The following is a 13,067-nucleotide window of genomic DNA, read 5'->3' as shown; positions in this document are numbered from 1 at the left end:
TCTGTTTGATTTATTTTATCTGCTGTTACATTGCATTAGGCAGCAGATGAAGCCTAACATGATCCAATTCACTGTGCCACTGCACGCTAGACAAAAAGTATTTATTATTGTCATTATTCTAAGGTTTTAACATTCAGAAGGTGGTTCAATTGCTTTCTTATTTGGGGAAGCGTGGTGGCACTGTTATTGTGACTATCATAATCAATAGTGATACACAGAGCACAGGCTTGATAATCAATTCAGCCATGCCTGCCGTGAAAAAAATGCATTAACTTATTGATATCGCTTTGTTTGAAACCTCAACAAAGCATGTTACCTTGAGATTTAAAGATGATGAATGGAAGGAAAAATAATCGCTGTCGACATTTGAAAGACCATTTTTGCTCGGGTGGACACTGGGACTAAGAGCTCAAGGCTGAAGAAGTGTATGTATCAAAGGCATCAAAATTTGACTTCTCAAAAAGAACTGAAATCACTGATAAACTGTATAATTCTTTTGACTTTATGCCTACTGAGTATTTTTAGAATAAAGCTTCACAAGGCAATGCTGATAAATAAGATTTTCAGAAACACAAAAAGAATCACCACATTTTTAAGTCTGCTAAAATCTAGTGGCATGTATTTCAATATTTAGACAACATAATTGCAGAAAATGCCTCAAAATTGAACATAAACTCTTTCAAGTCAGTCAACTCATCCAAAGCACTCCCTTGAACCTCGTGCTGTAGCGTGATATAAATATAAATGACATGATAATAAAGTCAGCAGAACTGCTGCACTAACTTTGTCAAGCCCTTTCAAAACACTAACAAAGAGCAACTTCTCCCAGTTACAAAAATGAGTTTCATCAAACTCATTTCTATCTGAGAAACAAACAATTCTGGAAGCCAAATGGTTTTGTTGCACAGAATTTTAGTAAATAATAAACTGCATTTCCAGATTATTCTCACAGATTTCTTAAACTTGCTATTAGAATGTCTAAATTTGTCTTTCTCGACTCACTACTCACTACATCTTTCTAGCATTTGTATGGTTAAGAATGCCTATTTTCAGAATGGAGAAAATCCCTCTTTGAAGTAACACTGAATATTAAAAAAACAAAACAACAACAACAACAACAACAACAAAACCAACAAAAAAACTACACAGAAAAACTGAACTCAATACAACCTCTGCATTCTATATTCCGTCTTCAACTTAAAAGCTGGAGCAAATATGCAGTTTTACATTACATGAAAATGTCAGGGCTTTGTCAGTGTGATGGGGAAAATAACTACAATACTTGAGTGATACAGACACCTCAATGGCCTGCCATCCACTCTGGATGCCTTTTTACCTGAACTGCAGCCATTTTCAGAGCACTTTTGGGCCTTGTTTCTGATAATCATCTCAATCTAATGCAATCTGAAGCTTTTAACTTAATTTTCACGGATGTGTTACTAGGAGATGTTGGTATGGCTATTTCAGAGTACCTTCCTTCAACCATTAATTAGGTTCAAGCATTTAAACTCTTCCCTTTCTCTTTTGCCTCCTTCCAAAATGAAAAGATTTGCTTAAAATTAATAAGCAGACTTTTCAAGAGCTTTTATTAAGTGATAATCTTAGTGTCATATTTCCTCATTTTGATTTTGTCTGTAATTGTGCATGCTAAAATCAATGAAAAAAAAAATATATCTATACATACATGAAAATGAAGATAATTGTCATGGTTTTGCATTTTTTTTAACCCGTGACAATAACAAATCAGTTATAGAACAAAAAGCTTAAAGAAAATCGAAAGCTCTATGGCAAAACAGGGATTTAGAGCAGTTCTTACAATGCTTCTAGCATTTCACCTACTGCTAGTGTGTGACATCCACTTGTCTCTATTCTCATGATCGGATGTGAGCCCATGAGACAGAATCAGTCTTGTTCTGACTTTGTAACATAAAACCAAGAAATGCTACTAGCCACAGCACACAAGCAATAACTACAACAGTAAAACATTTGTAGATGTGATACTGTTGTCATTTTTGGTACTGTCACTTCGCCTTAAGGCCATGTAACTACAAGAAGTAATTCAGTAAGCTGAATGGTTTTTAAGAACATTCACATATACACGTGAAAATACAGATGAGTTCTTGCTGATGTGGACTCATACACATAAAGGAACACAATACTCAGGCTATGTTATGCAACTAGTTTCAAAGGAGAAAAGATATGCCTAAGTATGGTTTATACATTTAAATATACATTTCTAGACTTGAAATTTGCCTGACAGTGCAGTCTTATGGATATACAGAATTTTACCAATATGACCATCCCTCTGAAGAACTCCAGAGCTGGCTGTTTAGGCAACTCTGTTGCCTGTTACCTAGAGTGCAGTTTTACTTCCCCTTGAACAGCAGACAGTGATTTCACACATACTTTGTATTTAATTTGAAGGGAGAAAATTAAAATAAAGCCATTGGCTTACACAAAACTGTTATCTAAGTAAAGATTAGGGTGCTGGAAGATTACTTAGGATAATTATTCCAGTGGGAATCACAGAAAATACACAATATAAAATAAGAGCTGGACAGTTAACCTGAGTCTGCAAATACTCAGGAACAGAAGGAACTGACAGAAGCAGAAAGCCTTTTTTTTTTAATGAGAGCAAGGCTTTCAGAGTTTTCTTCAGCCATCTCCATTCTTTTGCATGCTCAGTGCATGCTCAGTGGTACTCATCCATAGCTGCTAGGAAGAAAAAAGGCTCAGAGTTTCTTGATGAAACAACGTTAAGAACCACTCCTGACATCCATGACTGCAAATGGCAGACAAGCAAACTATCCAGCTACTATGACATATTCTGATTCCTGGACTCATGCATTACTTAAAATGTTTTCCTGACATTCCTCTATTCAAAAAAGCTGAAACCTTCCTTCTGGATATTGATCTATCTCGCTATTTTCTAATGTGTGCCACAGCTGTTCACACAAGAGCAATGTGCAACCTTCTCCAGTGTCCTGAGGGAAGTCCCGCAGACACTAATGAGGCTGCAGTATGACTGGCACACCTAAAAACTCTTGATCTAAAAAGAGAAGCTCAGAGAAAGCTCAGAGGCTCGGTATCAGTAAATGTAACAAATGGTAAAGGTGAAACCATTAGCGAACATCCCACTTCTCCAAATGAAAAGAATAATCAGTAGAAATGAAATGTATTTTTAAATCCAAGTTTTATTTCCCAGACTCAACCACAGTAATGGTTAGGGTTTTTTGGGTTTTTTTTCCTGCAGGAGGAACTTCTCTTTCTTTTCATTACTCTCACAAGAAGGATGAGGATATAATAGAGCAGCGGAGATACTCAAAATGTGTAGAGGGGATGGGGAGGGGAGAGAGGGACAGAAGAAAGAAGAAAGTGAGGAAGGAAGACTGGTAAGCAAAGGTTTCTTTTGCAAAGTTGCTCTCAAGATTTTCAGGTTTATTTCTTAGCTTGTGTGAGGTGTCGACTTTTAGATTTAGTAACATTTATAAATAAAGGCAAAGTAAGACTGGTTGCTAGTGCTTTAACACCTGAGTGAGTCCACAGCACCTACAGATCAATTACATTCAGGAACACAAAGATACCATTACCACATCTGAAAAATGATAGGCCAAAAGGCTGTAGGTAATGCATCTCTTAGAACTCACTTTCACAGAATTACAAGGCAAAGATTTAAGAGTTTAAGCTGTATGAGTTTTTTACTTAATTAAATCATTACAGAAGTCATCCAGAATTACCATTAACTCTACAGTAAGTTTAATCAAGATTCAGAGTTCAAGCAATTTTAATTAATAGTGATCAAGATTATTTTGTAACATATCTCATCTTCCTACTATACCACGGTTTATACTTCCCAGTGAACCAGCTGACATTAACACATAGTGAATTAAAATACTCTGATTCATTAAAATTAAAATTTAGACTTTTTTTTTAATAACCATTATTGACAGGTTTCTGATTTACACTAAAATATATATTTTAAAATAAATGTATTCAAAATTAAATACTTAATTATATAATTGCATTTGGTGGCCTAAGCTTGCACTGATCTAGGCAATGCTTTAAAACTTGACAATTGCCAAAAAGTACAGTTTTGCCCTGAATTTTCAAATGAAGTCAGACCGCTAACCTAAGTTCTATATAGGCATACACACTGCCAGAGAGCAGGAATAATTTATTGAATAATCTATCTGGCTATAAATACGTAAAGTAAGCTCACTGAATAGCCTCGCAATATGCACGTGATGCATGGAATACGTTGTTGAAAGACACTGGAAATACCACAGCGGTAAGCAGATACAATCTGTTGAAAGATGAGAGAATAGACTGAGGCTGAGAGGGAAATACCACTTGTTCTGCTTGGGTTTGTTTAGGCTGGTAATTCAGATTTTCTTTTTGACTTTCCTTTTGTCTCTGGATGCTTGGATACCTTCTCCACATTTTGTATGTTTGTTTGTTGTCACCAGCCATCCCGAATTCTTATATAGTGGCAAATAAACAATATAAAGTGCTGGGCAAGGTGAGCAGTGGTTAAGTTCTTCGCTACAGGATGAATCAGACATTTTGCTCTCATTAAACAGTGAAATTATTTAAATACATTCTGTTAAAGTAATGGTTGTAACTGGAGCAGTTTTTTCATAAAAAGAGATAATAACAGGTTATGTTATGGATTAAGGATAAGAAGGATCACACATTATTCCAAAAGAAAGAAAAGAAAACATCCTAGTTAAAATCCAGTCTAGATAAATATGTTTGTACACTACACCTTTCCCCACAGTTCAGTGATTCTCCTCTGCTTAAGAAGTCTCCCACCCCTAAATGGCACACTAATTCTGTAACATCAGTGTCACTGTGTTTCACTTGTGGCTAAGAAATAAACATTCAAAGTGCACAGTAATCCAAGACCTATTCCAGTCACTGGGAACTCACCAAGGCCAAGATTATACCCATCATGAATAAATAACTGAATTTCTGGGGATGAAAAACATTCTAAAAATGTTCATTCTAAATGTTCTTAAAGGTTATTAATATTCAAGTAAACACAAATTATAATTCAAATATAAATACTGCAATTACTTTTACAGATAAACACAAAAAACTGGTATTTAAAATACTGTTTTACAGTACTTTATCATTCATACTTTATGGAAGGATGTTTAAACAGCAGAGAAGTCTACATTTCAAACAAATTAGCTTTAGTATTTAGTTCTGCTGGGTTTTTTTGTTTTGTTTTGTTTTGTTTGCTTTTCTTTTTTCTTCTCACTATCTCCTGCTACGTTCTAAACAAGTCTTAGGGAGAGGATTTCAACACAAGATGGCACTGTAAAGAGACTTCTTGACTCAAACTATTAATACCCAGACTTGTGTGTGGTTTTTTTTTTCTTTTAAAATCATATTATTGAATAATTTTCATTTGTTATTGTTGCTGTTGTTGTTGTCATGTTTAGTTAGTACCAATTTACCAATAGCTTTTTTATCCCAATGACAAATAAGGAAATCTGGAAGACATACAGAATACAACAGATAATAGCTACATATCCTAAGACACACTACAAAGAAGTTGGAAAGGATATTTTTATTATACTTATTTTAATCAGATCCTTAAGTGCAACAATCTGTTTTGTTAATAACTCCAAATTTTACTGTAGTTAAATTTGTTTGTAATAGAACTAGTTATCACGTGCTGAATTTGTTAAAGCAGATATTAGCAGAAACTACTGCATTATTAAAATACTTATTTCTCGCTCAAATATTACTAACAGCTCTGGAGTAACATGTAGAATTTCATAATGCATTAAAAAAAGTTAATAGCCTTTTAATACAAAACCAAATCATGCCCAAGTTTCTTTACTATCTTATGACATCTGCTTTGCAAAATACATTTCTTCTTTTTTGCTTAAATGAACCAGATTATATGGTTTCAAAGGACTTTTGGAGGACATTTAGTCCTTTTTATTCGTTCATACTAGAGTAGCTCTACCTACCCTTTATCTTATCTGAAGAGGAAAACAGCATTATCCAAAGCTTTATCAAACACTGGAACAGGTTGCCCAGAGAGATTGAGTCTCCTCTATGGGGAGCAAAAGCAGCCTGGACATCCTCCTGGGCATCCTGAGAAGGTCCTGGCTATCCCTGCTGGAGAGGGGGTTGGATGGATGCAGAGGGGCTGCCAACCTCAACCAGCCTGTGGTTCTGTGTAAACACTTGTATCTTTACACTTCACCAAGGAAGAGCCTTCTCCCTCAAGCAGTATTGAAAGGAACAGATGAAAGATTAACTTCTCACAGAAGCACATTTCCTACCAGTTTCTAGCACTGTCCAGCTATTCAGCCAGCCAGAAATCACGATACTTTAACTGTTTTAACACTTTATGTGAGTTCACTCACTTTCAACTGCTTGAAAATGCCTCTTTAAAAAACAAAAACAAAAAAAACCCAAACCCAAACAATTCAAAATATGTTTTTGGAAGAGTTCATGTCTGAAGTGGAAAGTCTGACAATTAATTACAAACAAATAGCTGTTCTCACCTTACTGATCTAAACAACTGTTTTGAAAATAAATTCAGAAACCAAACCGTGAGGCACTGTTGAATGATTCAAGAGAGTAGACTTGCTGTTTCCAAGATGTTTACAATGTCTAGCTTCTCCATCTCTCCTTAGCACAAAGCCCATGTCTGACCTCATGCTTCCCACTGTTTTTCACAGCTAAGCAAAGAGCTACTTCAGAAGAGAAAGATCGCAGAGCACCTGAGAGCTGTGCAAAACGGGTCACCTGTTTCTCTGTTTCTCTGTGATTCTCTGTGATATAATGGCTGCAGTTCCAGACCTCACTAATTACTTCAAGGCCGTTTCTCTACCCTTTTGCAGAGTGAAATATGCAGGACTCAGGTCACTATTAGAGATAACTAGATGAAATACCATGGCCAATGGCAAAAGGTCAAATAATACTTTTTCTACTTAGGATCTATATAGTCATTGAATTTTCACTGTGCTTTTGCAGAAAGACATACCCTGCAGTGATTTCAGGGAATCTCCATTTTTCAGCGGCATTCTATATAAGCCTTTAATTCTGTTCATCCATTTTAGCATTCATAAATTTGGATGCACTGTAAAAAATCATTAGATCCTATATTGCTCCTGAAATGGATACTAAAGAAAGAAGCTAAAAGGAGAAAGCATATTGTATAGAAAAGGTATGAATACCCACACGGAGGAGCTGTAAACTTCACCGATTTATTTATTTAGTTAGTTGCCTATTTATTTATTTATTTTGAGGGAAAAAATAAAGGATGGAATGTAGTAACAAACCATAGATTTTTATAAAAACATGCTACAATTTCATAAAGTGCTATAGCACTCTTTGACCATTCCAGAGAACCTTCGCCCTTCCCATCCCCTTACAGTTGTGGAGTACACATAGGGATTCTAGCTGTTAAATTTTCTGGACATTAGGGAACATTCAGATTCCAGAGGTAGATGGCTGTTAGTCCTGTAATGTGCATAGTTTGTTTTAAACAGGAGCTCCCAAGCAAAATATTAAGAATTTTCTCTTAATTCTCTTGATTAAGATAGCCTCTTTATTTATGCTTAATAAGACAGTCTTACAGCCAAAAATTCCTCTTTTATAACAGGATGCCTGAACAAGCTGGAAATATTTGCATGGTTATGGTGAGCTCTGGAGCAAAACAGGTGTCTACTTTATAAGTATGAACTTGAAAGCATGCCATTTTGCTATTGAAGTGTTTTCCAACAGACTTCTTCCATTCAACGGTACTTAGGCTATGTGGGTACAGTGTCTAAATTAAACTATTAAAAAAACCCATCACACTGTCATCAAGTTACTCTTCTGGGAAAGATGTGAAGATTTTAAAAAAGCAGAAGTAAATTGAAACCGATATTAAAAAAGGTCACCTCCCCCAAAATGTTATCTAGGAAAAGAAGTCACAGACCTCAGAAGAAAGTTTGTTCTGAGAGATTCTGTTTGAAAGACAGTGTATAATCAAGGTAAAAATACAGATTGTAGCACAAATCTCCAGAAAGGAAAATCTTATCTCACAGCTTCACTTGGAATCTTCACCAGTCCTCAGGGTGACACCAAAATTCTGCAAGCCCTTAATAGCCAGCACCAAGGCATGAGAGTTAAGCATTAAAGTATAAAGAGAATGTAGTTATTGTGTGGTAGCAACTGTTAAAATTTTAAGCTGCATTTCAAGGCAACTAATTAAACTATGCTACAGTTCAGGTGTCAGGATGACACCAAGGATTGCTGCAGAATCAAATTATTTACTGGTATCAACAAGTTTGGCTTCTTTGCAACTGCATAAATACCAGAAAATCTAGACTAAACATATTTAAAATAAACTTCTCAAGCCATAATTTTGCTAAGCTTTCTTAAATTCATCTGTCTTGTCATTAAATAATGGTCCAAATGGGCGAAAGAGAACTCATCACGTTCACTCAGATATGATCCCGACATGCATTTGTGTATATGAACTATTCCTTAAAGGAAGAGAACAGGGAACCATCCGGAGCTATGTAGTTGGTGATGCCTTTTGCAATACAACCAACTTAGATAAAGCCTGTCAGCGTAATGAAATTGAGACGTAGTTATCTGTAGAAAATGGGAACAAGGCACAGGATCTAAAAATAAAAGTAGACAGTGGCAAAGTTCAGACCTTTATGACAACTAAAGAAGATACCATGGCCTCAAAACCACAAGCCCTCTAAAGCCTCTTATGAAAGCTAGGGATACTACAAATGGGATACATGAAATGACATAAGGCTAGATCCCACGCAGCCTTACCTTAAATGACAGCCCGCCGGCATTCTGTTTAATAAAGTACTGCATTTCTGAGATCTGCTGTTGCAGCAGCACTAAATACAAAGTATTCTTTAAATTGGGTCATTCCTCATTCCTTTTACATACATCTTCTTTATATGTTTTATATATATATATATATATATACACGCAGACACAGGTGCATGCACATACGTATGTATGTGCAGCTAAAATACATATATAAACCCTATGATTGACTACTATAAGCTGATTCTCCCACAGCTTTCTGAAAAATGAAGCAGAAATTTCCTCAGAATCCTTTGGCAAACTCAAGCTATATTCAAAGCAGTATCCTTTCTCACCTTCTACAGAACTATAGACTGATTAATGGAGGCTCTATATTGCTTATGCAGTCATTCAGGCATGCACAGAGCATGCTAGATTTCCTCCTGCTATCTTCATCTCTCTGGGTTATGTAAGGACATCCTTTCATTTTTGCAAAGCTTGCTAGGTTATTCTGCTTGCAAAGGCACTGAGGAATATGTGTTTAATGCAAACACGTTTCACTTTTCTCTGTTTTGAAGCACTGACAAACTCTCAAAAGGATGGTAAAAATGTCCCCTCTTTATGCCAAGAAAATGTCCTAGAGAAAAGTCATTCTGAAGGATTTTGATTTCTAAGGTGGGAAAGCAAGATTTTTTTTTAAACCTAGAGCAGATGATTTTCCAATTTGTTTCTTTTAATAGTTCTGCGTGTGAACAGGAAGAATTTTAAATACTGATTACTTTGTTTTATGGATAACAGATAAAACCTAGTCACTTAAATAATTAGAGTACCTAACTTTCTATCTAATTCACCCAGCTGTATCCCGTCACAGGTAGCAGGCATTATAGCACATCTGAAGACAAAAGACAAGGAACTGGTTCCTTTCCCATAGCCTTCTAGTATCTGACAGGTACTGACAGAAAACTGTGTTTTTAAAAAGCAGATTTGAGCTTGAGGGGGCAAATAGGCACCTATTTCTAGAAGTACGAATGTTTTACATGTCCTGGATTGGTATTAATTGAAACTGCTGGTGCTTTTGCAAATCCTAACAGAAACCTATTTGCTGTCAGAATACCTGACTCTGGCAGCACTCAAAGTCACAGGGGATGACTCTAACATTACTTTTGCTACTATGTAAGTAGTAACCTTCCTGAATTTAGTTCCACAGGACTATCATAGAAGATGCCTGCTTCAACTCTTGTATAGTTGCTGATTATACTATGAAAAAACAGGTAGATGAGACATTAGATCATTTACACACTGATATTAAACACTGTTTTCAACAGACTGATTGTTTTTGCTAGGTAAGAAGTTTTTACAGTGAAACAAGAAAAATTCTAAACTGCAAGGTCCCTTCTGAAAATAAGAGGGAGGTACTGTCCCTCACCATTCTGCCCCTTGTGAGGCCCAATCTGGAGTACTGCATCCAGGTCTGTGGCCCCCAACACTGGAAAGATGTAGAGCCGTTGGAGAGGGTCCAGAGGAGGGCCACAAAAATGATCAGAGTGCTGGAGCACCTCTCCTATGAAGACAGGCAGAGGGAGATGGGCTTGTTCAGCCTAGAAAACTGAAAGTTTCTGGGAGATCTCATTGCTGCTTTCCAATATTCAAAGGGAGTTTATAAGCATGATAGAAAACAATTTTTTATATCGCTTGATAGTGACGGAACAAGGGGGAATGGCTTTATACTAAAGGAGGGGAGGTATAGATCAGTTGGTAGGGGGAAGATTTTCTCAGAGTGGGTGATGAGGTGCTGCAACAAGCTGACCAGGGAGGCTCTGGATGCCCCATTTCTAGAGCTGTTTAGGGCGAAGTTGGATGGAGCCCTGGGCAATCCTGATCTAGCACTTAATCTAGCAGCTGGCAGGGGATTGGAACTTGATTCTTGAGTTCCCTTCCAACCTGAGCCATTCAATGAGTCTATGATCATTTTCCTATACACTGTTTTACAAAGCTGCACTAATCTGGTAGCTCCAGGCAAATTGTATCTTTCAGAAATAATCTTATTCTTTTCTAATTTGTAAATTCCCCAATGCCATGAGAGGGTGCATCATTAAGTCTGTAAAATTCCTGGTTCTCAGTCAGATAGGACTGAAGAACAGCTGTATGACTGGACAGAGCTTAGGCATGCTGAACCACCACATTACCCCAGCTAGGTCACTGCTACATCAGACACTTCACAGAACATTTCCTCATAGCTTTTTTATCGCATTACAGTGAATGAGTAAAAGAGGGCCAGAAGCACTTCAAGACTTCATAGCATAATCACCAGAGTATCTGAATACTCTGATGGCTCAAGGACTGAGGTGACCCTGAGATTTTAGAAGGGTGCCAGGGGACCGTGAAAAGAGTCCAGCTCACTTCCTACAGCTTATCTGGTTACGACCATTGAGCATAACAGTATTCAGTGAAATATATCCCTCTTTTAAATTTCTATAGTTACACACAACCCTGCTTTCCATCTCCCCTGCAGTATGTTTTTTTCTCTTCAAAATTTCAGTAAAATCTAGTTAATATGTATTACATTTCTGCATCTTGAATGAATATTAGGACAAAACAGACCTTAAATAATTCAGTAGTTTTTAACAGCTTTGTATGGTCCACTGCTACTTAAGGCTTTAGAAAATGCATTGTTTATCCCAGCAAGTGTACAACTTACCCTCAGCATAGGGCCATTCTGGAACACGTGGGGTTCATCACAAACTACACAGTATTCATTCAATACTGGTATCCGCTGCTCAGCAAATTCAATAGTCTGAGAACAACGAAAATGAGAATAACAGCATCTGCTTAAAAAAATTAACAGTCAGCTCATGCTCAAGGGTGTTTCAAAAATGGGTAAGACATGACATCCTACCTGCACAAGAAAGCCACGGTCTCGTACTGGAATGCATTTTGCACCATAGTTTTGCTGCAAGGAAAAAAAGTTTAGGCAACTTCAATGTTGATAAATTAATGATAAGGAAATGCTAAAATATTTGCATTTTTTGTATACAAATATGTTAATTAAATTATTAATATTTGTATCTAAACTATGTCTAATTTGCACAAGCCATTAAAAATAAACCATTTTCCTTGTTCACTGAATGTAGGATGAATTTTTAGCTTTTCTTAAAACTGATGAGGTATTCTATCTCAGCATCCCAAAAACTTTAATCCCACATGGAAACACCCACACCTTCACTTCATTCTAATGAACTGACATTTAGTAACTTCTTTAAATTTTTACTGTGTATTGTCTGTCTGACTATATACCTAGGCTTGAATGACTAATGTAATTCACAGAAGTGCAGAAAATCTTTCTCTTCTTTATTTACAAGGATCTCACCTCAGTTAACACCATGCTAACAGGTGCTCAGATCCCACTCACTCAGATTCCTTCTGCCTTTTTCTTTCAATGTACAACAGTGTACTTTAGAAGGTACTTTAGCTTTGTAAGTCAGTAAGGTACACTCCCTTTATGTTGACATCTATTCTAATCAGCCCTTGTTTTGAGTTAAAGTCAGACTGGCTTTTCTTGGTGTTTGCTGTTTTTATTGTTGCTGTTTTAAAATAGCATAGAATTTGTTTTAATTCTCTGAATGCTGATTTGACAAACTTTTCACTTTCTTCTCTGTGGAAATAATCTCATCCATTGCCTCCATATACAACTTTCAAATATCTTAGGTGAGAACTAAAGAGAAGTCAGGGTCCTAATTCATCACTAACTTTGAGTTAGGTGACCACATTACTCATTATCTGTTGCCTGTATGTAAGATGTGAAAAGGACTCTTGATGCCCTTTTGCTGAGAACAGGGAAATGACACCTGACCATGCATGAGATGATTTTTTCTCAAAGTAAATGCATTAGAGTAATAAAATTATTGGTAGTTTTTATAGACTGACAGGCAAGGTTTGTACTTTTTCCAGATCAGCCAATAACATCAGTAATGAAATCACTTAGTCAACATTTCATCATATCATCAAAATCAATGGGACTTTTCCTATTAACTTAAGGAGAGAAAAGTCTGCTAAGTACAGACTGCCTCTGCTGATTCAGAGAAAAATTAGTATCTAAACTGCAAAAGGCAAAAAGTCTGTTGGATGACCTTAAATTAATTTTGTTTTGCACGCTGCAGGAATCAACAACATAGCATGTAGAGAAATGATTTAATGATAGCACATTACTGCTTTTAGATTTGATGAGTATAGCTCACAGCTTATTAAACTGATTTATCACAAGATACATAACACACATTGCAATT

The 13,067-nt window shown here is 36.3% G+C and overlaps 1 protein-coding gene across 2 annotated transcripts in view; it reads right to left on the bottom strand.

Annotated features, from left to right (window-relative positions):
• The window catches only part of PARP8 (poly(ADP-ribose) polymerase family member 8), a 114,031-nt gene that overhangs the window by 22,898 nt on the left and 78,066 nt on the right, over positions 1-13,067 (bottom strand). For both annotated transcript variants that reach the window (XM_015848681.2, XM_015848682.2), the window contains exons 13-14: positions 11,681-11,734; positions 11,483-11,578 (exon numbers count right to left, since the gene is read on the bottom strand). In XM_015848681.2, coding sequence (XP_015704167.1) covers positions 11,483-11,578; positions 11,681-11,734 — 150 coding nt within the window. The remainder of the gene's footprint in view (positions 1-11,482; positions 11,579-11,680; positions 11,735-13,067) is intronic.

The sequence above is a fragment of the Coturnix japonica genome, chromosome Z (assembly GCF_001577835.2).
Source record: "Coturnix japonica isolate 7356 chromosome Z, Coturnix japonica 2.1, whole genome shotgun sequence".
NCBI lineage: Eukaryota > Metazoa > Chordata > Aves > Galliformes > Phasianidae > Coturnix > Coturnix japonica.
Note: the sequence above shows the minus strand (reverse complement) of the source record. Positions and strands in the feature narration are given on the sequence as shown.